Here is a 26,990-nt window from a genome sequence, read left to right as displayed (position 1 = left end):
TTAATGTTGACCTGAAATGCTAGCCAGCGCTTGATGTTTTGCTGGGGATGGCATATCAGATTTTCAAGATCATATTGGTAAAATCATATCTTCACTCACCCTATGAGAATATATTGCAAATGCATTTAAAACACTCACGTTAGTCTGCCATTCTCTTATAATTATCATAATAAACATGCTTAATTGATAAGACATGCAGGCCACCACCTATCTTAGTATATCACATTCTATGAAATCCAGAGCTTCGTATGCTCATCCCATGCAAAAGAGGATGTTGCTTTGCCTAATATGATGGATAGAAGAAAATAGGTATTGTATTGTACATAATGAATTCAATTTGGACCAAAACAGCATATCTTGTATGTGATTCCATCCTGATAAGGGGGGTTTTGCTACTCCGTATAAAACTCTTGATGTGAAAATAATACATGCATAGATGTGCCCAACGTTCTTGATGGAAATTTCAGTACAACACTCACATTATCATGCCTGTTAACAAGTCACCATTTTCCCGGTGAATTATATGTTGAGCATGCAATAAATGATGGGTGGTCATTGGATTATGAAAGATGGAGGTTTATCAATGAAAAAACACTCCGATGATTATGGTAAAGAATGTGTTTCTTGGAAATGGAGAATTGATTTATTGTAAGGATTGTGGAGTGTTCCAAAATGATGCTGTTGCATTCAACTTCCTATAGTGACTGTATGGGATGGTTAAAATATTGTTTGGTACATTGATGCTGTTTTTTCCAACATTTTAGAAACTTTTGGCTGAACCAAAGCTGTTTTGTATGTTCATGACCCAACTTCAAGCGCAAAATTGCCAACTCTTTATGGCATACTAGTTATTGGACATTATTTTGATTTATTGCCCATATATTTGCTTTTTGTGCACATGACATTTATAAAGTAAAAAAAAATACACCGTATAAAGTAATTATACACTCAAATCTACAAGCCCTATTTACTAGAATACCCTTCAAACATAAATTTCTTTACTTAAGCGATTCTTTGGGTCCTTTGTACCTAACAACGTAGTTTTTCTTTTCTTTCTTATTCACTGGGTTGATCAAATGGGGTTACCTTGTGCATTATTAGATACTTTGTTTAGTCAAAAGGTATATTTGATTTTGTGGATATTTTTCGAATTATACTTTTTGTAGATGGATCAAAATTAACATGTAATTATTATATTTTGATAATTAATTTTGGTTTGCAAGTATTTTTGAAATTGATGAGATTTAGTTGTGATTGCATTTTGCTAACAAAATTTAGTTTAAAATCATGAAATTTGGTTTAAGATAGCATTTTAATAGCAAAGTGTTATGTGAGATTTCGTTTAAAATGACATTTTGGTAGCAAAGTTTTTTGTGAGATTTTGTTTAACATTTTGGCCGCAAATTTTTTGTGAATATGCAAATTCATGGATTTTGGCTTCAAAATGGCATCCCAATGGTAAAATTTGGTGTGCGATCAAATGTTTTGGTGTTAAGATTAAGTTTTGGTCACTTCAATCACAAATTTTGGTTTTATGGGATTAAGCTAGTATAACTTGGTGTAAATTTATAGAATTGGATTTTAAGGTGGCCTTTCAATTGAAAAATATAATTTTGATAATTTAGCTTGATTTATAATGTATTTTAAAAAATAAAAGTGGTATAAATTGGTCAAAATAGGTATATAGTGGCATTATGGTAAATAAGGCTTGTAGATTTGAGTGTATAATTACTTTATAAAGTGTATTTTTTTGGACATAGGGGTAGTTTGGTAAATTTGGAACTTCCAAGGGTATCTTGGTACTTTTCCCTATTATCTATTGGAAATACAAAGAGAGAAGGGTTCTAGTTGATACTTCAAGTACGTAGGTTGGTACAAGGTTGTGATAGCAACAATTGATCTTTCCAATGGAAGTAGGTACAAGTCGTTTATGTTGCAATCGACATAATCATATGGGATAGATGCATAAAAGGTTCAATGGTCTTCACGCTTTCAATCTTTGGACTTTGAAGCCACTATTGTTTTGAATTTGTAACTCCCTCGATAAACGTTTGTACATATAACGTTGGTGAGGGTAGGTCACTAATATTTACATTAGTGAAGGGTATGTTCACTAATGTTTAAAAGGGGACTAATGATTGGATAGAAGGAATGATAGGTGCATGCACTATCATGATTTGGACAACCAATGAATGGAGAGCCTTTTAGAAAAACACATCTATTCAAGGGGCCTAGAAAAAAGTATAAATATGAGGCTTAGCTACCCTCATAAAGACATTACGTTGAAAGGTTGTTGTCTTAGACACCGGTGGTGCAGGCTAGGCTTTTGTCTCGACGATCGTGTTTATCTCTTCCAAGGTATTAGTCATCCTAATATTCGGCGGTATGGGACGTCGGTGGTAGGTTGACTATGTCTAAATCATAGCTCGAGGGTGGTTGGGTGAAACAGGTTCTTCTATCCATTCTATTTTCCTTCTTTTACTTTAGTTTGGTCTATTGATTAGTAATAGACTCTTAACAGAGAGAGAGAGAGAGAGAGAGAGAGAGAGAGAGAGAGAGAGAGAAAGAAAGAAGAAAGAAAGAAAGATATATTAACGTCTTCTAAGGCCAAAATTGGCCCATGAGACAAATGGTGTACAACAAAAATGGGATATTTACCCATTCATCGAAAGTAAAAATAAAAATAAGATAAAATAGAGTTTAAGCTAAATAGTTCTAAGAAAACAACAAACATGTTCTATATAAAAAACATGTTCTACAATGAGAATGATTCTATACTAGGCCTAATTTCATTTCCATCCAAGTCTCTCGAAGAGAAGCGGGGGGTCAAAGGGTTGCCATGATGTGGATGTGGCCCGTGGTCCCCATGTAAGAGGTACCCCAACCATAGCTTCGAGTCGACGTAGCTCACGTTCCCTTATCTTCTTAATCTTTTCTACTCCACGTTGACTTGTGTTGAAGCCCAACATCCGAGGACGTTTGGTTGCTCTTTGTATTTCTGCTTCCTCAAGGGAGAGGCCGAGCGGCATAAGTGTATCCACATTCATCGTCTCCCCATGTTCCTGAAAAATTACACTAGGTACATGTTGATGAGTAGTAAAAGGGTTATGATTAACACTTTGTAATTTATCCTCCCTATGTTGTTTTAGCTCTAAGATATACCTACCTAGTCTCTTTACACTCGGGGTATCTAATAGTTTGGAGAGGGTGGGAGAGGGTCCTAGTATGTCTTGGTATTCCGCCCGTATCTCGGCATAAGTTGGGCACTTGCATGTGAAGTGATACTCATCCTCTATCTCTATGTGGCATAACCTACATAGCCTTTCCTCTCTAGGGACTCTATTAGCTCGACCATTCTCAATCTCAAGTTGGTGAGATGATATCCTAAGTTGTCCAATGGCCACCCTTAGTGCATTTGATAAGAAAGTATCTAGGTATCTTGGTCGTGTAATAAACCCTAACTTAGAGAAGTGCAAGAAGTGTTCCTTATAGTACACCATTTTAGATGGGAGTGGCTCTCGTGGGGTGATCCATTTGTATCGAGTGTAGATTTGCCATATTTCTTGGCGTATCACTTTATTACGATCTTCACGAGAGATTAAAGTTTGATCAGTCCCATGGTTGTACTTAAGGGGAGGTAGGTTATTAATGTCTATGCCATTTGCAAATAACCAACTCACCACAATGCTATACCAAGAGTTGGTGTCTCCAGACACATGTAAGGATCGGGATGCCTCAAAGGCTCGACGGGATATCCTATCTTGTGGTTGACTATGTATCCGATGAATAAAAGCTACCACTTGAAAGAGTGCTTCTACTAACATCGGGGGTAGGCTAAACTCCGCTCTAATAATGTCATGTGGTACTGTCGATTTGCTTCGGAGTTGACGTGATAACATCACCACTAAAGGTCTCTCCAATTGCGTCCACATGAAAGATGGTAGACCTGGAGCCCATACTACTGATGCATACATGAGGGACGGGGTCACTAATGAGTCGAAAAGCCATCCCTTAGTCCGTGGCTCTTGAAAGTATGCTTGGTGGCATTGTCTCTCTAAGAGTGAGAGGGATGCATATCCTCTCGTTAGCCTATCTTTGGCTGCCTGGGTCATCGAGAATTTACCTGAGCGAGCACTAAAAGTGACTCCCAAGTATACATAAGATCCCACCACCTCAACTAGTTTATGAGAGAGGATGAGGTGACATTTACTCCTAACTCTGGACGATGTATGAAAGATAAGGACTTTAGTTTTCGCTAGATTCACTACCAGTCCTCGTTGTGTACAAAAGTCATCTAGGGCATTAAGATGCTTTTGTAGGTCGTGTTCCGACTCCGAGAGCAAGACAATGTCGTCTGCGTAGAGTAAGAGACTAACTTGCGTATCCCCAATAGCCACTCCTTTGCCTCCCTTACGAGCAATAAAATCAGTGATCTCATCAATGTAGATCCCAAAAAGAGTCGGTGATAGGGGGCAACCCTGTTTTACACCAATGGTGCTAGTGAAACAATCGGATAGGCCACCTGGGCATCTTACGCGCCCATAGACTTGCTCATATAGGGCATAAATGGCCCAAATCATGTCATTTGGTATCTCCAAGCTCTTAAGTCTATCAAACAACCTCTCCCTAGGAACTGTATCAAAGGCTTTGCGAAAGTCCACAAAGCAACAATATAGTTTCTTCTTACGAGCCTTTGTTTGGTCAATTAAGCACCTAAGTGTGAAGATGTGGTCAATAGTGGAGAAGGCTCGTCTAAAGCCAGCCTGCTCAGGTGCTCGAAGACTTAATGTTTCCATATAATCACTGAGCTCCGCTTCCATTACTGCACCATATAGTTTAGCAAGCATATGACCTATCATAATGGTCCTATATGTATTTGGGTCCATTGGGTCCCCTCCTTTATGTATAGGGGCCACAATGTTCATGGCCCATTGTGGTGGAAAACCCTCGGCGAGGGCGCGGTTGAAGATTAGAGTGAGAAGGGGAGCTAGGCACTCTCGAGCATATATGATGTGCTCGGCTCGCAATCCTGTGTGGTCCATGGATTTCCTATGTTGTAATTTTTTTATGACCTTCGTGACCCTAGAGGTCGTGAAAAGTGTCCCCATGGTAGGTCGAGGTGTGGAGGGCATTGGAATGGGTGGTTGGTTCGGGACATGGTAGAGTCTCTCGGTATATGTGTGCCAAATATTGGGATCCTCGATGGGTGTTTGTGGTCTCGGTTCCCGTAGTCTCTTCCATGCAAGGGCACAATCCCTACTCATGAGCATATGGTAGAGTTCCCAATATTGAGATGCTTCCCAAGCTCGTCTTTTACGACGTGTCATCTTGCGCATCTCTTTGCGAGCCTGTACTAAGGAGATAGTACCACTGAGTCGCGATACTTTAAGTTGTCTATACAACTCTCTACAATCCTCGTCATACCACTTGTTTTGTGGCATAGACCCTATTCTACTATGATTGGAGTCTTTCGTGTATGGGAAGCTACTAGTGGCGGCTGAGTGAAGGATGTGTGTGAGTTCTGTAGTGAGGTTCTCTAAAGGCAAGGAAGAATCAAACGAGGAAAGATGGGCTTGAACATGTCGAGAGTAGATGTCCGCGAGCTCATGCGTGAAATGTATTATAGTGTGATGGGTTGGTTTACTAGAGTTGGTGGTGTGGGAGGTGTCACATTTTAGCTCAAAGTATAGGAAGGTATGGTCTGCCCCAATGGGGCATGGGGCCACCCGGAAGGAGCTAACCATGTGGGTAGCTTCAGGGCGTCCTATTAGATAATCAACAGTGCTTTCCCCTCCTCCATGTGGGAAACATGTGAGCTCTTCCGAGCCCGGCCACTTGGCTAAGCCATTATATATGATCATCTGGTGTCGGCTTCCAAGTTCAAGCAGATGATGGCCAAAGCTTGTGGCATCCGCACCTTGATCCTTCGATGTACGTGTTATGCCTAAGGCTAAAGGGTCGACATTCACCATTTCTAGGTTTCTATCCATCTGAAATATTGTGCATTGTCGGGACTAGGTTCTCGCATTGAAATCTCCTACCAGGAAGACTTCCCCTTGAGAAGAATATCGGATTATGTCATCCGACAAAGGTTCGTATGGAGAAGGCCCATGTGGCGTTCCTTCATCAACTATACTCGCCTCTCCAGCCATATTGTAGCGGGACCCTTTCGGGGGGAAGTAACAAACTGCGATAAATATCACATGATCCTTACTAGTGAGGACTTTCACCCACATAAAACGGGCTTCTGGGTCTGACTTTAGTATTTCTATCCTATTATTTATCTCTTTCCGAAATAATATCGCAACCCCCCCAGACCCTCTAGTAGTGTGTCGACGTGAGGTTTGTCTAAAGAGAGAGAGAGAGAGAGAGAGAGAGAAAATCTTGTAATTCATTACAAAATGAATTGCTTGTTTATTCTCGAGTGTTGTTTTGGCATAGGAAAGAGAAGTCAAGATCTCAATTCAATCGTTTATTATGATTGGGGATTGTACATTTGGAAGATGTGGTTGATAATGAATCTCAAAGGTTGTCAAAATTTGAAGATGCCAAGCGATGGTTATGTATTCCCCCAAATTATGGATTTATTTGGGAGAAATTACAAGATATACCATTGTTGCAAGGATCTTTGCCATTAAAAACAAATGTTGCACCTTGGGTGGATTGGCGGTTACAAGATGGTACACGCTCGTTATAGGTCACTACAAATATTGTATCATCATGCAATGGCACATTATCTTGGTTATCTCTTAAAGCAACGAAGTTGTGGAATGTCTGTAAGTTAGATGCAAGGTGGTGGAAAATATTACAATGTGGTTGACATTCCCATCTACCATTTCGTGCAAAAGTATTCATATGGAGAGTCATGATTGGTGGCCGGTCATTAGGTTTAGCATTAAAGAGACGAGGACTAGGGTCTGACACTAGTTTCTTTTGCACTGTTCCATTGGAGGATAGTGCACATAGGTTCATTAAATGTCCTATAGTGTGCACCATTTGGAAGTACTTATCGGACATTTGGCAAGTTTTAACCCGTTGTTGTTTGAGACCTCAACAATGGGTTTTTTTCTCAATATGTTCAAAATGGTTCAAATGATGAGATGGAGATATTGTTTCAATTTTTACACTATTGGGGATTGTAACACAATTGGAATATGCGTAATGCTTTCATGTTTGATAATAGACATGGGGTGAAAGCCTATATAAAGAAGTTGAAATGTATTCTCATGTGGAATTTTTGGATGTTAGAGCATGTGGGGATCATTTCCTCAAATGTATATTCAGGGTTTTTAATGGCATTACGGGACATCCCTCTCCCTACATAGACATATGATAGGTAGAGGAGACTAAGAAGTGTTGTAACTAAGTGGATTTTACATACAATTAATATAATTGTGTGCTTTTACCGAAAGAGAGAGAGAGAGAGAGAGAGAGAGAGAGAGAGAGAGAGAGAGAAATATTAACGTCTTCTTAAGGTCAAAATTGGCCCATGAGACACTTGGTTTACAACAAAATGGGTATTTATCCAATCATCAGAACTAAAATAAAATAAAGTAAAAATAGAACTTAAACTAAAAGAGTTCTAGTAGTGTACAAAACATGGTATACTCGATAAAAGGAAGTGACTTTGCACTAAGACTAATTTCATTTCCACCCAAGCCTCTCGAAAAGAAGTGGGAGGTCAAAGGGTTTTGGTGTGGGTGTGACCCATGGTCTTAGTGTATAGAGTGCCCCAACCATGGCTTCTAATCTCGGCGTAGGTGGGACACTTGCATGTAAAGTGGTACTCATCCTCTATGTCTATGTGGCATAACCTACATATCCTTTCCTCCCTAGGGACTTCGTTAGTACGACCATTCTCAATCTCAAGTTGGTGAGATGATATTCTAAGTTGTCCAATGGCAACCCTTAGTGCATGTGGTAAGAATACATCTAGATATTCTGGCCGCGTAATAAAACCTAACTTAGAGAAGTGCATGAAGTGTTCATTATAGTACAACATTTTAGATGGGAGTGGCTCTAGTGGGGTGATCCATTTATATTGAGTGTAAATTTGCCATATTTCTTGGCGTATTACTTTATTGCGGTCCTCATGAGAGATGAAAGTGTTATCAATTGCGTGGTTGTACCTAAGGGGAGGGAGGTTATTAATGTTTAGACCGTTCGCAAGAAGCCAACTCACCATCATGCCATACCATGAGCTAGTATATAGCCAGACTCATACAATGATCGAGAGGCCGTAAAGGCTTGATGGGATATTCTATCATGTGGTTGGTTATGTATCCTGTGGATAAAGACTACAAGTTGAAAAAGTGCCTCTACTAACATTGGGGGTAAACTGAACTCAACCCTAATAATGTCATGTGGTACCGTCGATTTGCTTCGGAGTTGGCATGATAACATTATCACCAATGGTCTCTCTAATTGCGTCCACATGAAAGATGGTAGTCTTGGAGCCCAAACCACTGATGCATACATGAGAGAGAGAGAGAGAGAGAGAGAGAGAGTCTTGATATATTAACATCTAATGAGGCACAACAGTTGTTACAAAACACTCTTCCTAATAGTGTAGGAGTGTAACTTTAAAGTGGTGGAACAAAAAGAAAACACAAAAAAAGAAATGTAGAAATTAAGTTGTGATTGAGTAGATGCATAAAGAGTGTAGCTATTGTCATCAAAATTAGGACACATTGGCAATTCAGAAGGATCTTTTGTGGCATTAATATAAACGTGTGTTTTGGAAGAGGGAAGGAAAGAGAGAGTGAGGGTGGTTAATTGACAAGCATGAAACTGTAGGGAACATAGTAATTCTCTTCTATTCAGGGTATTTGCTTCTTCATGACTCTCACATTGGGATGGAGAAGTTCGTTTTAACTTTGAATTCAATTCTAGCATTTTTTATGTTGTTTTGGGGCCAACATTGCGGGTCAACAATTGCAACATAATATCGCAATTTTAACATTTTAGCTTTTTGTTGGAATGTTTCAAATACATCAACCAAAAGTTGCAAATTATTCAAAGAATATGAGAAAAACATAACATTATCAACCACCAAGAGGATAAAATAAGCTCTTTCATGAGTTTTGGGCCATCTAATCCTTCTTCTTTCGCAATATTGTTTACTATTTCTTCTTTTGTTGGATAAGACCAACGAATGTGGGAGATAATGGTCACCCCATATTGATGAAAAAGTACTTCAAAGGAACCACTATCCATTTTCACACAAACCATCTTTTCAACATCAACTTCAATATGATCATTCTCATCATCTTGTTCTTGTTCTTTTTTTCTTTTTCTTTTTCTTTTTTTACCAAATAAGAATATACTCCATTAGTTAAAATGTCATTTAGTACACAACTTTAGTCCCTATATCGGGTATTCATTACTTACTTCCATATGGGCGACATCACTTATTTATCTTACACTCAATAGCCCACATGTTTGTTCTCTATGTGTCTCATGTCATTCACGTCCCACTTTCATCTAATGGGAGGGGGGAACTGTTGGGGACAAGGCCGTCAATGCGGAAGTGCAAGCAACATTCTGTTTGAAGAAGAACCTGTGTATGCACATAAGCAAGATAGACAGAGAGAGAGAGAGAGAGAGAGAGAGAGAGAGAGAGAGAGGCACAAACAACTCGTTATATTCCAATAGCAACAGTTACAAAGAATGACAACCAACAACAACCTTAACTAAAGTTTACAAAGTCACTTTATACAATGACTATCTCAAGGCAACTGCCCTTTATTCTATTTACAGAAATAGCCCAAACTTGGGTTGTCCGAAGGGACAGTGTGAATACGGCCATTATACACTCGTATTCGACAGGAACAACCACCTGGGTACTACGTACTGCCAACGTATATCCATTCTAGTTTCTGCAGCCATCGGTGTACTACACCATCGTTTTCTAAAATTTCGCCTCATTAGTTTTGAAGCATCATTTGTTCCATCAATCCGCTCATATTGGGCCCTCAATGTAGTTATTAATGTGTGCCATATTAATTTAATAGATTTTGCTGGAGGCCATTTGTTTGTTGAAAATACCCTAGTACATCTTGTTGTCCATATGCTCCATATGATCATGGGTGCAAGCAACATCCATAGATCTCAAACTTTTTGCTTCTGGGCACTAACTGTAGGTGCCCTGTTATTAGTGACGGTTGGCCCACGGACGATCATCACTTTGAATCCCACAAATCATTGTCTTTGCCCTATCAATACTTGTATTTGCATTTACCATTCGCATTATATTGATCTCGTTCTTCACTAATGAGCTCAAATTCAGTCACACAAAGACACATATTAAGGGCGCTTGAAAAGGTGGACATTGGGAGTGTGCACTCATTAAGTGTGGGGGGATGCTAAGTATGCTTCCAACAATCTTGAGATTAGCATTGGTGCACAAGAGACAAGTCTACACAGATCAATAAAAGCGGACAAGACATAAGAACCAAGAATATAAAACAACATTGTGACTACCCCAGTGGAAAAAGACCTAAAGTTGATTAATGAAAGAAAGAGAAACAATTATAGTTTTAGTAAGACACTTTTGTGCCATTTGATTCTTCTTCTTCCATCTTCTTCACTTACTAAAGCTCTTCTTTCTCTTTTCTATCATTAAAATCTCTAATGTTACCCTAACGATTTTGGCTTAAGGTTTGAGTAATTTATCTTAAGGCCTTAAGCACTTGTATCTAGATGGGTTCTAACGAATTGGGGGATTGAATGGGGGACCTAGGATCGCAACTCTCTCCGAGCAAGGATGGACATGTCTGGGAATGGCTACTGCGAGTTCGCGATGTAATGTTTATTAGGGCACTTTGACTCGCTAACGAGCCCAAAACTTGGTTCCTGGTATTGCTAGTGCTTCTTCTCGCCTTAAGGCGAGAAATTAGAGCATATATAGCTTTCGAGCATAAGTAACAATCGGCAACGGTGTCGCGAAGTTTCACGTGTGTGTGTTACTTGGGCGGGACCACGGGGGTCTTGGACTAGGGAGTACGAAGGGATAGAGAAGATCCGAGGTTTGCTTTACGACAAGACTACTTCCCGAGCAAGGGCTCGTTGCCCCTTTTGTGGGGTTGGTGGCTTTCATTGATCACGACTCGTCGAGTTTTCGAGATCATCGCATGAGCCACGTGATCAAATGGGTACAAACAAAGATGAGCACGCAAAATGAACACACAAGGGGACAAGAACACAAACACGAATGCCCATACGTCTTTATGAGGAGGAGAGGTGCATGGGCACGCTCGAATGCTCCCTCGTCACAAGACGCTGAACGTACAAGGAAAGGGGCGAGAACACAAACATGAACGCCCGTACGCCTTTATGAGGAGGAGAGGTGCATGGGCACGCCCGAACGCTCCCTCGTCACAAGACGACCGAATGTACAAGGAAGACACAAAACACACGCACGAATGCCCGTACGCCTTTATGAGGAGGAGAGGTGCATGGGCAAGCCCAAACGCTCCCTCGTCACAAGACGGCCGAACGTACAAGGAAGACACAAAACACACGCACAAATGCCCGTACGCCTTTATGAGGAGGAGAGATGCATGGGCACGCCCGAACACTCCCTTGTCACAAGACGATCGAATGTACAAGGAAGACACGTAACTCACGCACCAATGCTCGTATGCCTTTATGAGGAGGAGAGGTGCATGGGCACGCCCTAAACGCTCCCTTGTCACAAGACGGCCGAACGTACAAGGAGACGAGAATTAAAGAAAGAAAACACGAATGACATTGGCTAAAGAAGTAGATATGCAAGTTTGATTGCAATGCAAGAGTGCCCTTTATAAAATAGGGTTTGATTACAATGTGGCAACTTCTAATTACCACAAGCTCAACAAAACATAAATACTAAATGCCCTTAGAGACAAGAGCAAATCCGAACACAGAGCACGAACACGAAGAAGACGAGCACACGAGCACCCCACACCACAAAAATGCCGACCCCAACGAACCACGACCACCCGAACGACAAGCACACGGGCTCACAACGATGAACGGGGGCAAAGCAACGACGAACTAACGAGGCTCGGGCTCACGAGCACCATAAACGACTCGAGCACTTCGAGTGCCAACACGAAGAAGACGAGCACGTGGCGATGAGGGGATGAAGAAAAATGGTGAAGATGAAGATGAAGAGCTCCGAAAAAATAATGGCAATAGTCTCCTCCTCCCAAATGAGCCCCCCTCGACCTCCTTTTATAGGAAAAAAAGGAAGGGGGGTCGCCACATTCGTCTTCAATGCAAAAGGAATAAAATTCCTTAAATCACACTTCATTGTAAGACCAATTTGAACCGTGCACCTTTAGCTGGAATTAATATGCCTATCCACTTGTTCATTAACTCTCTATTATATAACATATAATTCTATATTTAGAAATTTATAGCCTATCTACTCTCTACTTTTAATCTCTCCTCTCTCTTACTTTTTACACGAGTTTTCTATACCTCCTTCTCTATCGTTTCTTTTCCCTTTTCTTTTGCATGCGCACAATTAATTGCCTTTGTGTGCACACACATTGCACAAGCACATTTTGACCCCCCCTTTCGCCGATTTTTTCCCACACTCGAGCATGCCATATCACGACAACAGTTCGGTTTGAGAGGGTCAAAACCGAACCGTTTAAAATTTTTGAGACTTGAACCGAACCCTGAAATCATTAAATCAAATCGTTAAAAAATTTTCAAACCGTTAAAATCGTGGTTTCGTGGTTCAGTTTTGGTTTTTCAAGTTAGGTCAAAATTCATATTTTTTAATTTTCAAAATTTTTAAAGACTTTCCCAAAATGTGGGAATAAGACCTCAAAAATGAAAAGATTGTTTAAAAACAATTTTTTATAATTAAAAAAAAAACATAAAAACCATTTAAACCGCGGTTTCTAATAGTAGAAAAACCAAACCGAATCGTTTAAAAAAACCTGAACCTGAACCATTTAAACTGTTAAGCCGCGGTCTCGCGGTTTGGTTCAAACTGAACTCTTGCAGACGGTTAGGCATATAAGACAATGTATATACATATATGTATACTTTTTGCTCTAATATCTATGTATATATGTCATCTCTAAATGATACATCTACACTCATTTCTCTTCATTATATCTTTCTTTCTTTCTTTCTTTCTTCCTAATATGTCTATGCCTCCTTTCCCCTGTTCCTTTTACCTCCTCCTCCTCCTCTTCTTTCCTCTTTTCCATACTCCTTCCATCTCTACCCCTACCCCCCTCTCAGATCCAGATTCATGCCCTGCTCCTTCTAATGGGTTCCCTGCCGACTCGGCTCCTAGCTCCGGTGTCACCGCCGAGCTTCTCGCCGCCGCCTACGAGGAAGAAACCGTGGATTGGCTCAAATCGGTGAGGAGGCAGATCCATGAGAATCCAGAGCTCCAATTTGAAGAGTTTGATACGAGCCAGTTGATCAGAGATGAGCTGCAGAAGATGGGGATTCCTTATGAATGGCCTCTGGCCACAACTGGAGTAGTCGGCACTCTGGGCTCTGGAAAACCCCCAATTGTCGCCCTCCGGGCCGACATGGATGCTCTGCCTATACAAGTAACAAAAATATCCTTTGAATTTGGTGTTTCTCATGTATAATATGTATCAGTTGTGGGTGTACATACATACATATATGTGTGTGTGTGTGTGTGTGTGTGTGTGTGTATTATATCTGTGTGTATGTATTTGTTTGTACATATCATACACAATACATACGCACACTCGAGAAGGACTTTAATATCCAATTGATTATTAAGGTGTAACTCTCAACAAAAAAAGAGCAAATTTTTGGAATACAATAGCAATCACCCTTGTCTGTTAATGGCTTGTTAATATATCTGAAGGTGTAGCTCATGTAATGGGATGTATAAATGAGGAAGCGAGTACACTTAACAATTTTTCTATGTTTTTTTTGGTCATGTCAGGAATTAGTTGAGTGGGAGCATAAAAGCAAACGCCCGGGGAAAATGCACGCATGTGGTCATGATGCCCATGTGACTATGCTCTTAGGGGCAGCTAAGCTTCTTAAAGCAAGAGAAGATAAGCTCAAGGTTAGTTGGTCTCCAAAGGGCCTCCCTCACATATGTTTGCCCCTCACCTCCACAAGTTTGATAATGCATATAGGGAGGGAAGCATAGTCCAACTCCAACTTAATTTATGATGTGATTACAAGTTGCATATAGGGAATCATAGTCACACTCCCAACTTAATTTATGATGTTGTGATTTACGCCAGAAAACATGAAGTATATTCATGTTGCTACTTGTTTCATGATTTTGTCAAAAGTGGGAATTATAGTTTGCTATCTGGTTTATGATGTTATTTGTGGCTACTTGTTTTTTCCAATTTCGATCCCAGGGCACAGTGAAGTTGATTTTTCAGCCTGCAGAAGAAGGGGGGGGCGGTTCTTTGTACATGATCAAAGATGGGGCGCTGAAAGGTGTGGAAGCCATTTTCGGCATGCATGTGCATCCTGGAATTCAATCAGGAATGGTGGCAACAAAGCCCGGTGCTTTGTGTGCAGCCGCAGGCCTACTTAAAGCATCAATAAGAGGCAAAGGTGGACATGCTGCCATGCCTCACATGACCAAGGATCCTATTGTTGCTACTGCATATATCATCACAAGTCTGCAACAACTCATATCACGAGAGACTGACCCACTGGAGAGCCAGGTTGGTTTAGAACTTTTAGTCTTCAAGGTTAAGGTAAAGCTTAGGTTTAGGTTTTCGGCTTTCGGCTTTAAGGTTAGAGTGCAGGGGTTTAAGCCTTAGAGCCTATAGTTCTATCCAAACCAATACATAGTAAGTGACAACCTGCATAGATTTAGTGGAGCATGTGGTCTATTGAAGCAAAAACTTGGATATTGAACGTGTGGTTTTGAGGTTTATGCTTCAACATTTAGGAGTGGAAGTGGATATGCCACTCATTGGAGAGGCTTTTGGGTATTTTACTTTTCATTTGCAATGTATACTTCTGAAGGTTACTTCCACAGAAGTAGATAGTAAATGGCAACATGCACACATTTAGTGACATTAGCTTTGTTGTCTATGGAACTGTTGTTTGGGTCTTTTTTGGCGATGTATCTGAAGGTTTTGGGGTTTAGATGTCTCTACACAAGGTGGTGGTAAATGATAAATCTGCATGCGTTTTAATTGAAGTGGGTGTGTTTTGTATTGAAGGAAAAAATTGGTCATTTGGCAGGTTCTGTCTATAACATATCTGAAAGGTGGCGAAACTATAAACGTCATTCCTTCTGAAGTAACAATGAAAGGTACTATTCGGAGCACTTCCCCAGAAGGTTGCAGGAAGCTTAAGCTGAGGATAAAAGAGGTGTGTTATGAAAACAGTGCTTTCTCGTAACTTATACAAACCAATGTATTCATTTTTCTACGAAGCACAAGAATCCAAATAAAAATGGAAATGCTAACATCACTCTATATAGGTCATTGAGAACCAAGCAAAAGTTTTTGGTTGTGAGGCAACAGTGGAATATGATGAGGGAACGAGATTTTTTCCAGCTTTGATCAATGACAAAAAGATGTATGAACATATTTACAAGGTGGCAAGTTTGATTTTAGGAAAAGATAAGGTTCTTTTGGCCGAGCCAACCATGGCAGGGGAAGATTTCTCCTTCTATTTGGAGGAGATACCTGGTGCAATGCTTAATTTGGGAGTGGGAAGTAAGAATAAAAATGATACGCATACATTCCATTCGCCATACTTCTCATTAGATGAAGATACCCTGGCTTTAGGCGCTGCAATAAATGCAGCCATTGCAGAGATGTATATAGAATCGGCTCCGCCTGTAACTTCTTTGTAATGAGCCACCACACTAATGCTTCTCAGCTTTGTAAATGCTTCTAATTTTATACAGCATTCATATTTCCTTAAAAAATGCGTTGTACAAATTTCGTATTTAACATCCATGACTTGCATATTCGATGTAAACAAGCCTACAAATGCACAACTCTCGGGCTGTTGGAGTTATTGACAAGCTTTTAATTGAATGTTATAGCTGCAAGGAGGGCATCTATAGATGGAAATTTTAAAATACCAAATGTAGCACAAATGCTACAAATTAAAAGACATCATTCAGACATAAATTCATTTACCATCATCGCATGCATTAGAAAGTCACAAGTTTGGAGAATCACAACATAAAATTGAAGTTTCATACATGGTACATTCCTTGTAAAAATGATAGATGTTGCTTAAGAGAAATGTGATATGCCATTAAAAAATGGCAAGTTTTGAACCTGAAAAATTTAGCAAATGCTCATTATGCATAGTAATCCCCAATAATGCCTGGATCATAAAGTTTTTGAATTTGATGATTAATATCATATACAAAGGCATGTTAATAATAAGCAAGTCTCCGTCGTTATGATGGCTACCTGGTAAGATATCTCTGGATTTGATTTTGCTCAATTCAAGATGGGAACAAGACCCAAAATACACCTACCTCGCAAACTTGTTAACAATAAAAAATGTGTAGAGGCTGATAAATGCATTACTTAGCACTCCTACATAGGTGCTAAGTATTGTGAAACATACATAAATATACCTACAAACAACAGCCAACAATTCTCTTTAAACAATTTGCAGAGCAGATTATATACCTGTGTATTTCAGTCAATTACTTACTTGGGTGAGAACACGCTCCATATGAAAAGGTGCCCTTGCATTTGAACCATGACTGAACTGAACACGAGAAGGATTATGGAGCTGAGGGCTAATAGGACATTAGAAGGAAGAACAAATGCTTCCAAAAGCCAATGCTGCCTTGGTGTGTTATTTTCTTCATTAGCATCATTAGTGAAAGAGACAATTAAGAAAATCCCCATCATGTATAAAAGTGGAACTGCATAAGTGATTATAAATGCCAACATGCCTGTGAAAAAGATTGAATGTTGGCTTAAACCCTGCATAAGCCACATGGAAACTTCAGGCTGCTTGAAGATGTACTCACATAAATAATGATTTACGAGAAATTTTCTTACAATATATGCGCCAGCAACATCTACCGTTGCTAGTGTGTTTGTGTTTCCCATACCGAAATGTCCTGCTCCTCCCATCCAGTATAAAGCTAATATCTAATAGTATGAGACACATAATTAAATATTTATATAGAAGAAAATAATAACTAGATACATAAAATTCCTACATCTTTCTATGCACGATAGATTCCCTTTGGAGTAGATATCATTTGAGACTTACTTTCAGCCAGAGGCTGTACGTAGAGCCTGCAAGGTTGAAGAAAATCAAACAACAGATAAGTTGCAAGATAAGGATGACCATCAGTACTGAATTAACAGGCTGTTGGAGAAGGAGCTGCAACAAGCACCAGCATGAGATAACTACTTTCCCAATAAAATTGAGAGATGCGCGAAATTTGATTGTAGGGACTCTGTCACGATGGCCATCTTTCCTAAAGTCTCTTCTCGAAAAAGATATAAGCCAAGGAGTGAACACAATTGCTGAAAATGATGTAGAACCCAGAATAATATATGCAAGTTGAGCTAACTTCACAGATAAATTATCAACATGGCCCATTTTGATGCCTTTTGTCCGCACAATGTATGCAGAAATGAGCAATGCTGATAAAGTTAAGCTGCAAGCAACAGCTTTTTGCGTAAGGTTTCGTGGAGTCTGTTCTAAGACTAACCAGCAGCAAATGGCAAGCACAGCTGAAAGCGACAAAAGATGAGTTCCAAGGAGAATCGATCCATCAACCTGTTCTAACCACTTCGCAACATCGGCAAGATGAGCCCAGTTTACACCACTTCGATGCCAACTTCGGACTATCTTCACCGTTATTAAAACCATAAATATTGCAAAAACTTGGGCTTTTAACTTTTTGCTATTCAGTGAGCAAAGATTTTCAGCTTGTGCCAATTTCCTTCCTCTGTTGTCATCTTTATCCAAACACAATGGATTAGGCAGCATATTCCAGGTGTCAAGGAAGCTCTGGTATAATGTTGATGCTTCAAACAAATTCGCATGTTGGCATGCCTTTCTAAGGAAGAAGAACCATAACGTGACTACCAAAAAGTATAAAGTAAACTGTTCCTCTTCCACCAATGAGCTAGAATTTAGGCTCAATGCATGCCCACAAATTCCAGCCAAAGCAAAGAAGTTCTCAAGCTCCGAATTTCGAAGACCCAGTCTACCATTGGTTTCTTTGTTTATCCCAAGGGAGATGCCCACAAATATCGTTGATGAGATAAGCATGAGAAGACCACCACTGAAAACTAGAAACTTTCTCTTCTATCATAAGACAACAGAAAATAAAAAAGTTTAGTTGACAGGTTACTCATTTAAGAAAATCTATTAGACAAAGAACACAAACCTCTGTGGTGCCCTTTGCAAGCCAATCTGAAGTAGCACGGAGGAATGTTAAGTATGCTTCAGCAACCCTCTCCAAGTCTACAGAATTGCAGTTTAACTCATCCCTGGATCAACATAAACCATTTACATAGTTTGAAAAGATACGATCAAATTAGAAAACCAGAGATGAATGGCATTTCCTTGAGAATCTTTGATGTTCACCTTTCGCACAAGTAAGCTTTCAACCTTTTATGACCCTCTTGAGCAATCTTAAACAAATAACAAAGGTTGGCAATGTCTCTGTCGTCAATGTTCTCATGAGCTACCTCTGATGTGTTTTTGTCTGAGCAAATCGCGCTGAGGCATGGAGATTTTGGATATCGAACTTTCAGCAACCTCAGTAACTGCCATGCATTCACTTCCAAAGCGCGAAGTTTTTTTTTCCCTGTTAGAGCAACTAGAGTGAGAAACTTTTAAAGCCTATGATAACATCACACTTAACAAGCTGCAATTTCAAAGAAGCTTAATGGAATTTGGCATGAAAATTCTAAGTTCTGTATGAAAATTTTTAAGTCAATATAATGATTGCATATCCCAAATATCAACACATCTTGCAAATTGTTAGAAAGTTCATGGAAATCATTTGTATTTCTTCTTTTCAAGGCCCTACCAGTGAAGGTATCAAATAGCTCAGGCAGAAGAGCTCCAACACTATTTTTTGGTATTGGAATTCCAAGCAGCAAAGCTAAAGTTGGAACCACATCGACCTAATTGGAAAATCCTGTAAATCTTAAAGCTTTACAAGTGCCTCAATTTATTCGTGAAAACAAAACAATGATGCCCTCAAATCACAAACATATTTCCCCAGAACACAAACTTCGTACTTGTGACCGATTTTCAAAATGGGTGGATTTCAAGAACTCTCTTCCACGTATGAAGAGTACCAAAGAATCTGTTTCCTCAAAGCTTGCACCTCCATGGTTACCACCATAAGTCATCCCATGATCACTCGCCACAATCTATAAAGTATAACATCCATTAGTAGTTCTTTAGTTATATAAGAGTAAATGCTTATAATTCATAGGATGTAAATATGTTTTCATTCTTTGTAGTTAATTAATATATGAAAGAGAAAACATCACTAGTCCTAAATGTGTACATATTTACCTTTAATTTTTAGTTCTTTATATTTAATTAATAAAGAAAATTCTGTGCTCATAGCACTAACCAGTAGTGTCTCCTCGTCTTTATCTTCAATCAAAGATGCATACAAGTTTTGAATAACAGCATCCATTTCCTGAAGCTTTGAAACCATCAAGGGGCTAAATAAAGAGCTCCAATGAGTATGTGAGTATCATATGCCAAAAATACAACCTGAAATCTATTAACATATTGCAATTACCTGCAGCGCCCTCCTAAATGGCCAACATGATCCAGGCCCAAATAATGAAGGATCTTTCACATGTCATATGGAAACGGATGAATATCGTCTAATTACTCCAACATTAGGAAAGAATGGTGGTAATAAATGTGTTTTCAGTATCAATAAAATTAAGGATATTACGAAAACATACAAGAAGTTCCCAATCAGGACATTTCAACTCCATATCCAGATGTCGAGTCACATTGTAGTCAACCTGAATTGTATCTTTGACCTACATGCACACTCGTAATGATTTACATTATGAATAGCAATTAGTGTGTCTCAAACAACAAAGCAATCATAACAAACGTAATTAAACAGACCCTCGTTCGAAATATTAACACCAAACAAAAGCCACGAAACTGTGTAAAAAGAAAGCCTAACAATTGGCCGACAATCATTTTCAATAGCAGAAATAAGCATAAAAACAATGTCAATGAAGAATTGAAATGCAAATACACATAAAAATTAATGTCAGTCATTTGTAAAAAAGCAAATAATTGGCCGAGAATCATTTGCCAAAATGCAAAAAGACCGAGTTTATGAGCCTTACAACACAAAAGATCAGGCGACGAAACTCCAGCCAACACAATCTATTCTGAACAATATAGAAACTGTATGATAGATGCATAGTGATGGACAATTTTCTGGTTTGAATTTTCTTACATAGAAACTGCTAACACCATCATGGCGAATGAATGAATGAGGAAACAAACGCAACCACGTCTCATCCCCATACATTACCATCCTCCATCCCAACCGTTCCAACTGACCTATTCATCCAAATTTTACCTGGTGTTAGTAAGCTGGGCAGAATATAATATAAAACCACAAAATTTTGCTTTCATCATCGTCATGAATTCGATATTTTTTATGTCATCATACTGTATTCTCAGTCTGATAAATCATTAATCTCACATTCACAGGGAAATGAAAGTGAATAAAATTCTCTTGGAATAACATAGCATTTGTGTCTACATCATTAACAAATATGTGCGTAGAAAAGTTAATATCCAATGCAAAAAAAGTAACAAGTTACCCTAGCCAAATATAAAAGGTCTTTGATTTCCATATACAAAGCCCGGAAATGCCTGAAAATGCTTTTCCAGACAAAGAATCAAGCAATCATACCAATGAGGCTGTCACCGATCATTGCCTGTGTATTGAAGTTGAAAGCTACATCCAGAAATCCTGCAATGGCTCCTGATGTCATAGCCTGCATAGTTTCGATAAATGGTAAAAGCATGCTCTATACACTAAATCTAATGCATAATGGATAACCTCATGAAGCAACTACATATATATGACCAATATTAACCTTTAGCCTAGGCATTGTTACAGTTGGAGGTGCTGCTCTAGCATGGAAACCAATAGCTTTTCTTGCGGTTAACAAACTTTGTGTGAAATGCATGGCTTCCTTCATCTCTTTCCGTATGGGAGAATCACCTTTCCCAAGTAAGAATTCAGCAGGAAATCCATCAATCACCTAGAATTAAATAATTAATCTTCTTTAGTGTTTCTCTTGAACAAAATACTTAAAGCTCAAACTATGGAAGAAATACCATAAGCACGACACGAGCATACTGAGGATCCATCCCTAGCTTTTCCTGCAATAGCATGATTCTCTTAGAAACCCAAATCATGATTTAATTAATAGATTGACATTCATCAGCAATAAAACAAAAAACATATTATGTTTCAATTAATTGGGAATAGATACTCAGTAGCAGAAAGCATTTCCCTTTCCAAGATGAGTAGCATTGAGAAAGAGATACACAGTAAGGACCTAAAATAATCGTGCAAATTTCTCCATTTTAATTCTACAACTGTACAGAATATAGAAGAAAAACCTCTCCAACAAAGTTTATCTATTACGAAATCAAAATAAGAATGGATAACCAGGAAAAACTGAATATTGATTCTTCAGTAAAGGAAAACTGTTGGAAAACAAAGTAGATCTCTTGAAAACAAACCTTAAATTGATGTATGTTTCCAGACGGCGAAACATGTTCTGGATTTTCAGCGCACGTAGACTCGAAGCTTTCAATGCCACTGCAATGAAAACGTTTCTTTGTTCTAATTGTGGGCCAAAAAGGACTAGGTGTAAATCACGAATCATGTGTTATTGATTGGCAAGAGAAACAGCAAAAAGGATAAAAAATCAAAAGCGTAGAAGACAAAGACAAAAACATTACCTCAAGTAAAGGAGAAGCTATGGACATAAAAGACAAACAGAAAAGCAAAAAACAGAACCGAATGGAAGTAGCAGGAAACGAGAGCAAACAATGAAAATAAAAAAGGGAAAAGGGCAAAGAAAGCAAAAACACAAAAGAGAGAAGAGAGAAACATACCTAAATAGGAGAAGAAGCGCAATATAGACACAGAAAAGAAAAGAAAAGAAGCAGAAATGCAGAGGTGGTTATGGAAAGATAAGGAAATTTTTGAAGAAAAAAGATAAAGGGGAGGGGGAGGTGTCCAGCATACCTCATGCCTCTGAGAGCAGGTTTGACAGGGAAGAATCCCAAGACGAAGAGGATGAGCCCTGTGATTTGCAGCAGAGCGGAAAGGAAGCAAGCACCCACACACTTCTTCAACATGGCGAGAGGCAAGTGGCAATGGCAATGGCAATGGCAAACAATGCTGCTGATACTGCTTTCACAGATCTAAGACTGTAAAGTTTTACATCAATCACTACAGGTTGCATAACAGAGCAATTCACAGAGCAGTCCATGGCATCTTCATCATCATCATCATCATCAATCACTACAGGTTACATAAAAGAGCAATTCACAGAGCAGTCCATGGCATCTTCATCATAATCATCGTCATCATCAAACACTACAGGTTACATAACAGAGCAATTCATAGAGCAGTCCATGACATCTTCATCATCATCATCATCATCATCAATCTCTACAGGTTACATAAAAGAGCAATTCACAGAGCAGTCCATGGCATCATCATCATCATCATCATCATCAATCACTACAGGTTACATAACAGAGCAATTCACAGAGCTGTCCATGGCATCTTCATCATCTCTCTCATCTTCATGACATAAAAGAGCAGTCCATGGCATCACCATCATCATCTCTCTCACATCTTTTTATCACATACATAGCAGTGGTCCATGGCATCACCAGCATCATCATCTCTCTCTCATGACACACATAGCAGTCCATGGCATCACCATCACCATCATCATCATCATCATCTCACTCGCATCTTCATGACATACATACATAGCAGTCCATGGCATCATCATGGACATGTCTATTTTATACCAAATCATAAATAGGGCTGGGGATGGAGTCGCGGCCTTGGACGGTGCAGGTCGCTCAAAGCATGGTGCGTGCGATCTGCACCGTCCGATTTGGATAATAAAGAATCACGCGACCCAAAATGTTGTCAGAGGCCGCCCAACTCTGAGTCCTCGGTCGCCCAACCTACCTATTCCGGTTGTCCAGCCTCTGTAATCTATGTGGTCACCCAACTAAGTTAAAATGTGGTTGCCTAGCTTGCCATTTTAGTTTGGTCGCCCAACCGAGTTAAAATGTGGTCGCCCAACCTACCATTAAAGTTTGCTCACCCAATTGAGTTAAAATGTGGTCGCCCAACCGAGTTTTAATATGGCCATGTGGTTGCCCAACCGAGGTTTAATGTGGCCATGTGGTTGCCCAACCTTTTAATCAACGACTATAAAACCCTAAAACCCGTCATTATCTCTCAATTTTTCAAACGAGATCGACTGGTTCTTTTGCCGGGAAAACGATTTTTCTTCATGCGGCTTGCAATCGACATTCCCATCAATCACTTCTGCAATTGGTGCCCTACTATTTCCCAGGTATGCATTTATGTTTGTCTCTACAATTTCTGTTTATTTTTATTTTTATGTGGTTGGCTTTTTCATGTTGAAATATTAGGGTTTGGGAGAAGGTTTCGATTGATATTGTGATTTTAATGTGATATTATGGCTTGATATTAGAATGATGGGGAGAAGGTTTAGGGTTTAGCATAATAGTATGATTGTAGAAATTGTTTAGGGTTTATTTGATACAATGAATAAGTTTATTCTCAAAAACTGTTTACAACATGTTTATTGATATGTGACCTTAGAATGTCATGGTTTACGGTTGGAGTGTGTTGATATTAACTTGATATTGAATTTAATTCGCGTGATATTGATTATTAGTGGAGACAGAGGTAGAACCAATCAAGGAGACAAATCCAAGTGCATTAGATATGGAGGAATGGGAGTCAGAATTACAAATGACCGAGGTAGCTATTCAATGTCTTCGGCAAGGGTTACGATCCCTCGACCGCGCTCATGTTTTGGCATGTATAGCATCTTGCAAAGAAATGAGACTGGCGTTGGGGTACCATGTTGGTGTACTAGTATCGTGGAATTCCGCGGGTACGTGTAGGATCTTAGGTGGGACCGCAAGGGGTCTTGGACTAGGGAGTAGAGGGGGAATGGGAGCTTAACCTTTACGACCTTTGAGCTCAAGAGGAAAGGAGAAAGAATAAGAGGTTAGCATGGTAGAGAAAATAGAGACAAGATACATCAACAAACTATATTAAGAATCCACTAAACGATTACAACCATAGCTGCGTAGGCCAAATCAAAACCCTAGAAGAAACCCTAACCGCATAGGTAAAGAAGAATAATAATAAAACCCTATGTGAAACCCTAAACCAAAACCCTCAAAATGGCGACTCCCCAAACAAAACACCAAAAAGTGGAAGCCCCTCAAAAGTGACCCCTCACTCCCTTTTATAGTAGTAAGGGCCCGGGTGAGGCACATTACATAAAGAGGAGTCAAATCCCCTTTCCTTTAATGGGGAATATCTCCCATGCTCTTAAATCGGTGGGCCTTTAACTCTCTCACCTCACGCTTTCAATGCCACTGCCCATCATATTTGTATCCCCCACGTACTCCCCTTTCCTACGTGCCCATGTGCACACAAGTCCACATCATCATATTACACTCAACAAATTTTCGTAGAAACCTTACACTTTACATTTGCTTATTTACTCCTAAGTTACTTAATTAGTATATGTGCTACGTTGCACATCTCGTATTATTCGTTCCGCTCAGGTTTTCCCACCATGGCCGAAAATCCTCACGACACCGGAACCAACCAATGAAGAAGACGGTGGATCCATAAGGCGGAAGCAAGCGATTGGTGTGAAGAGAAGAGCATCTAACAATATTTCACAAGATCTTATTGGCAGCTCCCCAAACACTTCCAAGGCACACATCAGAAAAATGCAAAGAGGTGCAAGTCGAGCTAGGAGGCAGTTGCCAATATGTGCGACAAAGAAGATTTCATGCTTGCATTGCGATGCCTTGACATTTAGATCAACAGACTCGAATGCTTATTGTTGCAAGAATTGTCGCCGCATCTTGCCATCATCTCCGGATGAGCCATAAACATAGCTTGAGTGGTTTTGTGGACCGGTGCAAATTGGTTTACGATGTTTAAAGTGGATTTCTATTAATATGATGTATATGTTGATTTATGTTTTAAGTTTTATGTTTCAAGTATGTCATGTGTTGATTTATGTTGCAAGTATGTCATATGTTAATTTATGTTGCAAGCATAGATTGAAGCATGCGTGATATGCGTGGTATTCGACATCCGCAATATTCGTAGTATTCGAGAATATAAAATTGCTCCAAGAATATTATAAAACCATTCGTTTATGGAAAATAAATTTATATAATAAAAATTATTCAATTCACTCAAAAAAAAAAGGAAAAATCACCAATTTATAGAAAAATGGAAGGTCTTCAAAATCACACTAACATAAGAAAGAAAAGTTTTAATTAAAGCGATTATGAGCCGTTATATTGTAATTTCTAAATTCTAGGTTCTAACTTCTAACTTCTAAGTAATGCTTCGAAATGCTTAAGACTCTATGCACTATCACATTCATCATCCGTATCTTCAAGCTCATCCATAATGTCCTTATGAGCTTCATTTTCTGGTTTTTTCTGCACTTTGGAACATGCACAAGCAAAGGAGACTCTTCATTCCTTTGGTTGCATTGTTTATTAGAGCAACTTCTTCATAGTACATATGCACATGGATTTTTTCATTTCTATATTTTGTTGCATAATGCAGAATAAACAAAATTTGACTACAAGGAACGAATTATGATTTACGAAATGAAATTCTAGAACAAATTCGAGAACAAAAAATTCGATGAAAACCAAATTCGAGAACAAAAAATTCTCTCTCTTCTCTCTCGTGAGAGAACAAAACTACACGAAAGAGCATATATTTCTTGCAGGAAAATCAGAGGAGAAGCAAGAGCATACCTGAATCTGTTGTTTCTGTAGACTGCGAAGAAGAAGAGATTGCGCGCAGGAAGATGCAGAGGAGGATTGGAGCTTCAATGGGAGCAGGCGAGAGAGAAAGGCAAGAAAACAGAAAGTCTCTGTTCGCTACTCGTCGACTGAATTTTTTCCAAAAAAAAAATTAGGGGAAAAAAAAGTTAACGAATATTAGAAGAAATATTCGTATACGCATTCGTTGGGATTCGTGGGGGAGGCCCCACGAATGCGAATATTTCAATCTATGGTTGCAAGTATGTCATATGTTGATTTATGTTTCAAGTATGTTATATGTTGATTTATGTTGATTTATGTTTTATGTTTCAAGTATGTCATAGTTGAATTTGTATTCATTTGCATGTAACAACCGAGTACAATATTGACTACATCGATGAAATATGAAAAGAAGAAAGCATTTTGGGGTTTAATAACATATTCCACTAAGTGAAATAAGGTAGAATTGTTTCCATTACTTTCCTAAACCCTAAACCCTAATGTATAATTGTTTCCATTACTTTCCTTTATTCTAATGAATTATTGTTTTCTTGAAACATTATTTGAACCTTATGTGTAATGGTGGTTTGATTTGAAACATATTTCATTAGTATAGTAAGTTAGTTTTGCATTTGTATTTTTGTTGGAAACTATATAATCTAAGGAAAAGGTGCTCGAGAAAGAAATTTTGTATTGCCAATAATATACATGCAAGAATCAAATTCCTAAACCAAATGTCAAAACCCTAAAAAAGAAAGAAGTTGAAAAAGAAGAAAACCTAAATGATATCAAAATTGACCAATAAGCAAAATAAACCATATTCTCAATAAGAGAGGAAAAGAGATTTGAACCTTGCACCTATTAACAAAAAGGAATAACTCTAGCCACTAAACCAT

At 39.0% G+C, this 26,990-nt stretch overlaps 2 protein-coding genes across 6 annotated transcripts; one reads left to right on the top strand and one right to left on the bottom strand.

Annotated features, from left to right (window-relative positions):
• The first annotated feature begins 13,122 nt into the window (after positions 1-13,122).
• LOC147860768 (IAA-amino acid hydrolase ILR1-like 5) lies at positions 13,123-15,996 on the top strand. The gene is made up of 5 exons (XM_087323196.1): positions 13,123-13,565; positions 13,934-14,059; positions 14,367-14,681; positions 15,211-15,339; positions 15,452-15,996. The coding sequence occupies exons 1-5, from the start codon at positions 13,146-13,148 to the stop codon at positions 15,827-15,829; spliced, it is 1,368 nt and encodes a 455-aa protein (XP_087179322.1). The 5' UTR covers positions 13,123-13,145; the 3' UTR covers positions 15,830-15,996.
• Positions 15,997-16,164: 168 nt separating this feature from the next.
• LOC147860767 (Alkaline-phosphatase-like family protein) lies at positions 16,165-22,376 on the bottom strand. Of its 5 annotated transcripts, none has more exons than XM_087323190.1 (17): positions 22,244-22,376; positions 21,733-21,856; positions 21,322-21,366; positions 21,078-21,245; positions 20,891-20,975; positions 20,426-20,532; positions 19,911-19,991; positions 19,739-19,791; positions 19,565-19,658; positions 19,221-19,355; positions 19,007-19,103; positions 18,559-18,781; positions 18,359-18,461; positions 17,227-18,276; positions 17,010-17,102; positions 16,654-16,931; positions 16,165-16,573 (listed from the first exon to the last, which is right to left on the bottom strand). In XM_087323190.1, the coding sequence occupies exons 1-17, from the start codon at positions 22,354-22,356 to the stop codon at positions 16,468-16,470; spliced, it is 2,955 nt and encodes a 984-aa protein (XP_087179316.1). In that variant the 5' UTR covers positions 22,357-22,376; the 3' UTR covers positions 16,165-16,467. The 5 variants fall into 5 exon arrangements, with proteins under 5 accessions (XP_087179316.1, XP_087179317.1, XP_087179318.1 ...); XM_087323191.1 differs by having other exon boundaries at positions 21,733-21,835; XM_087323192.1 differs by having other exon boundaries at positions 21,733-21,811.
• Positions 22,377-26,990: the final 4,614 nt, after the last annotated feature.

Source organism: Azolla caroliniana, unplaced genomic scaffold (assembly GCF_043228905.1).
Source record: "Azolla caroliniana isolate FFs.n. ecotype wild unplaced genomic scaffold, voAzoCaro1.0.p SCAF_8, whole genome shotgun sequence".
In the NCBI taxonomy this organism is placed as follows: domain Eukaryota; kingdom Viridiplantae; phylum Streptophyta; class Polypodiopsida; order Salviniales; family Salviniaceae; genus Azolla; species Azolla caroliniana.
The sequence above is the reverse complement of the archived record's forward strand: the minus strand, read 5'-3'. Positions and strand labels throughout refer to the sequence as shown.

What these genes read in the sequence shown, in the direction of transcription:
- LOC147860767 (XM_087323190.1), bottom strand. Translation starts at nt 22,356, where the DNA reads ATGTTGAAGAAGTGTGTGGGTGCTTGCTTCCTTTCCGCTCTGCTGCAA. An exon ending in CATTTAGGAGGGCGCTGCAG is followed by an intron (nt 19,659 to 19,738) that starts GTAATTGCAATA and finishes CTCTTTATTTAG; the next exon opens with CCCCTTGATGGTTTCAAAGC. An exon ending in ATTTTGAAAATCGGTCACAA is followed by an intron (nt 19,104 to 19,220) that starts GTACGAAGTTTG and finishes TTTTCCAATTAG; the next exon opens with GTCGATGTGGTTCCAACTTT.
- LOC147860768 (XM_087323196.1), top strand. Translation starts at nt 13,146, where the DNA reads ATGTCTATGCCTCCTTTCCCCTGTTCCTTTTACCTCCTCCTCCTCCTC. An exon ending in CTGACCCACTGGAGAGCCAG is followed by an intron (nt 14,682 to 15,210) that starts GTTGGTTTAGAA and finishes GTCATTTGGCAG; the next exon opens with GTTCTGTCTATAACATATCT. An exon ending in TTAAGCTGAGGATAAAAGAG is followed by an intron (nt 15,340 to 15,451) that starts GTGTGTTATGAA and finishes CACTCTATATAG; the next exon opens with GTCATTGAGAACCAAGCAAA.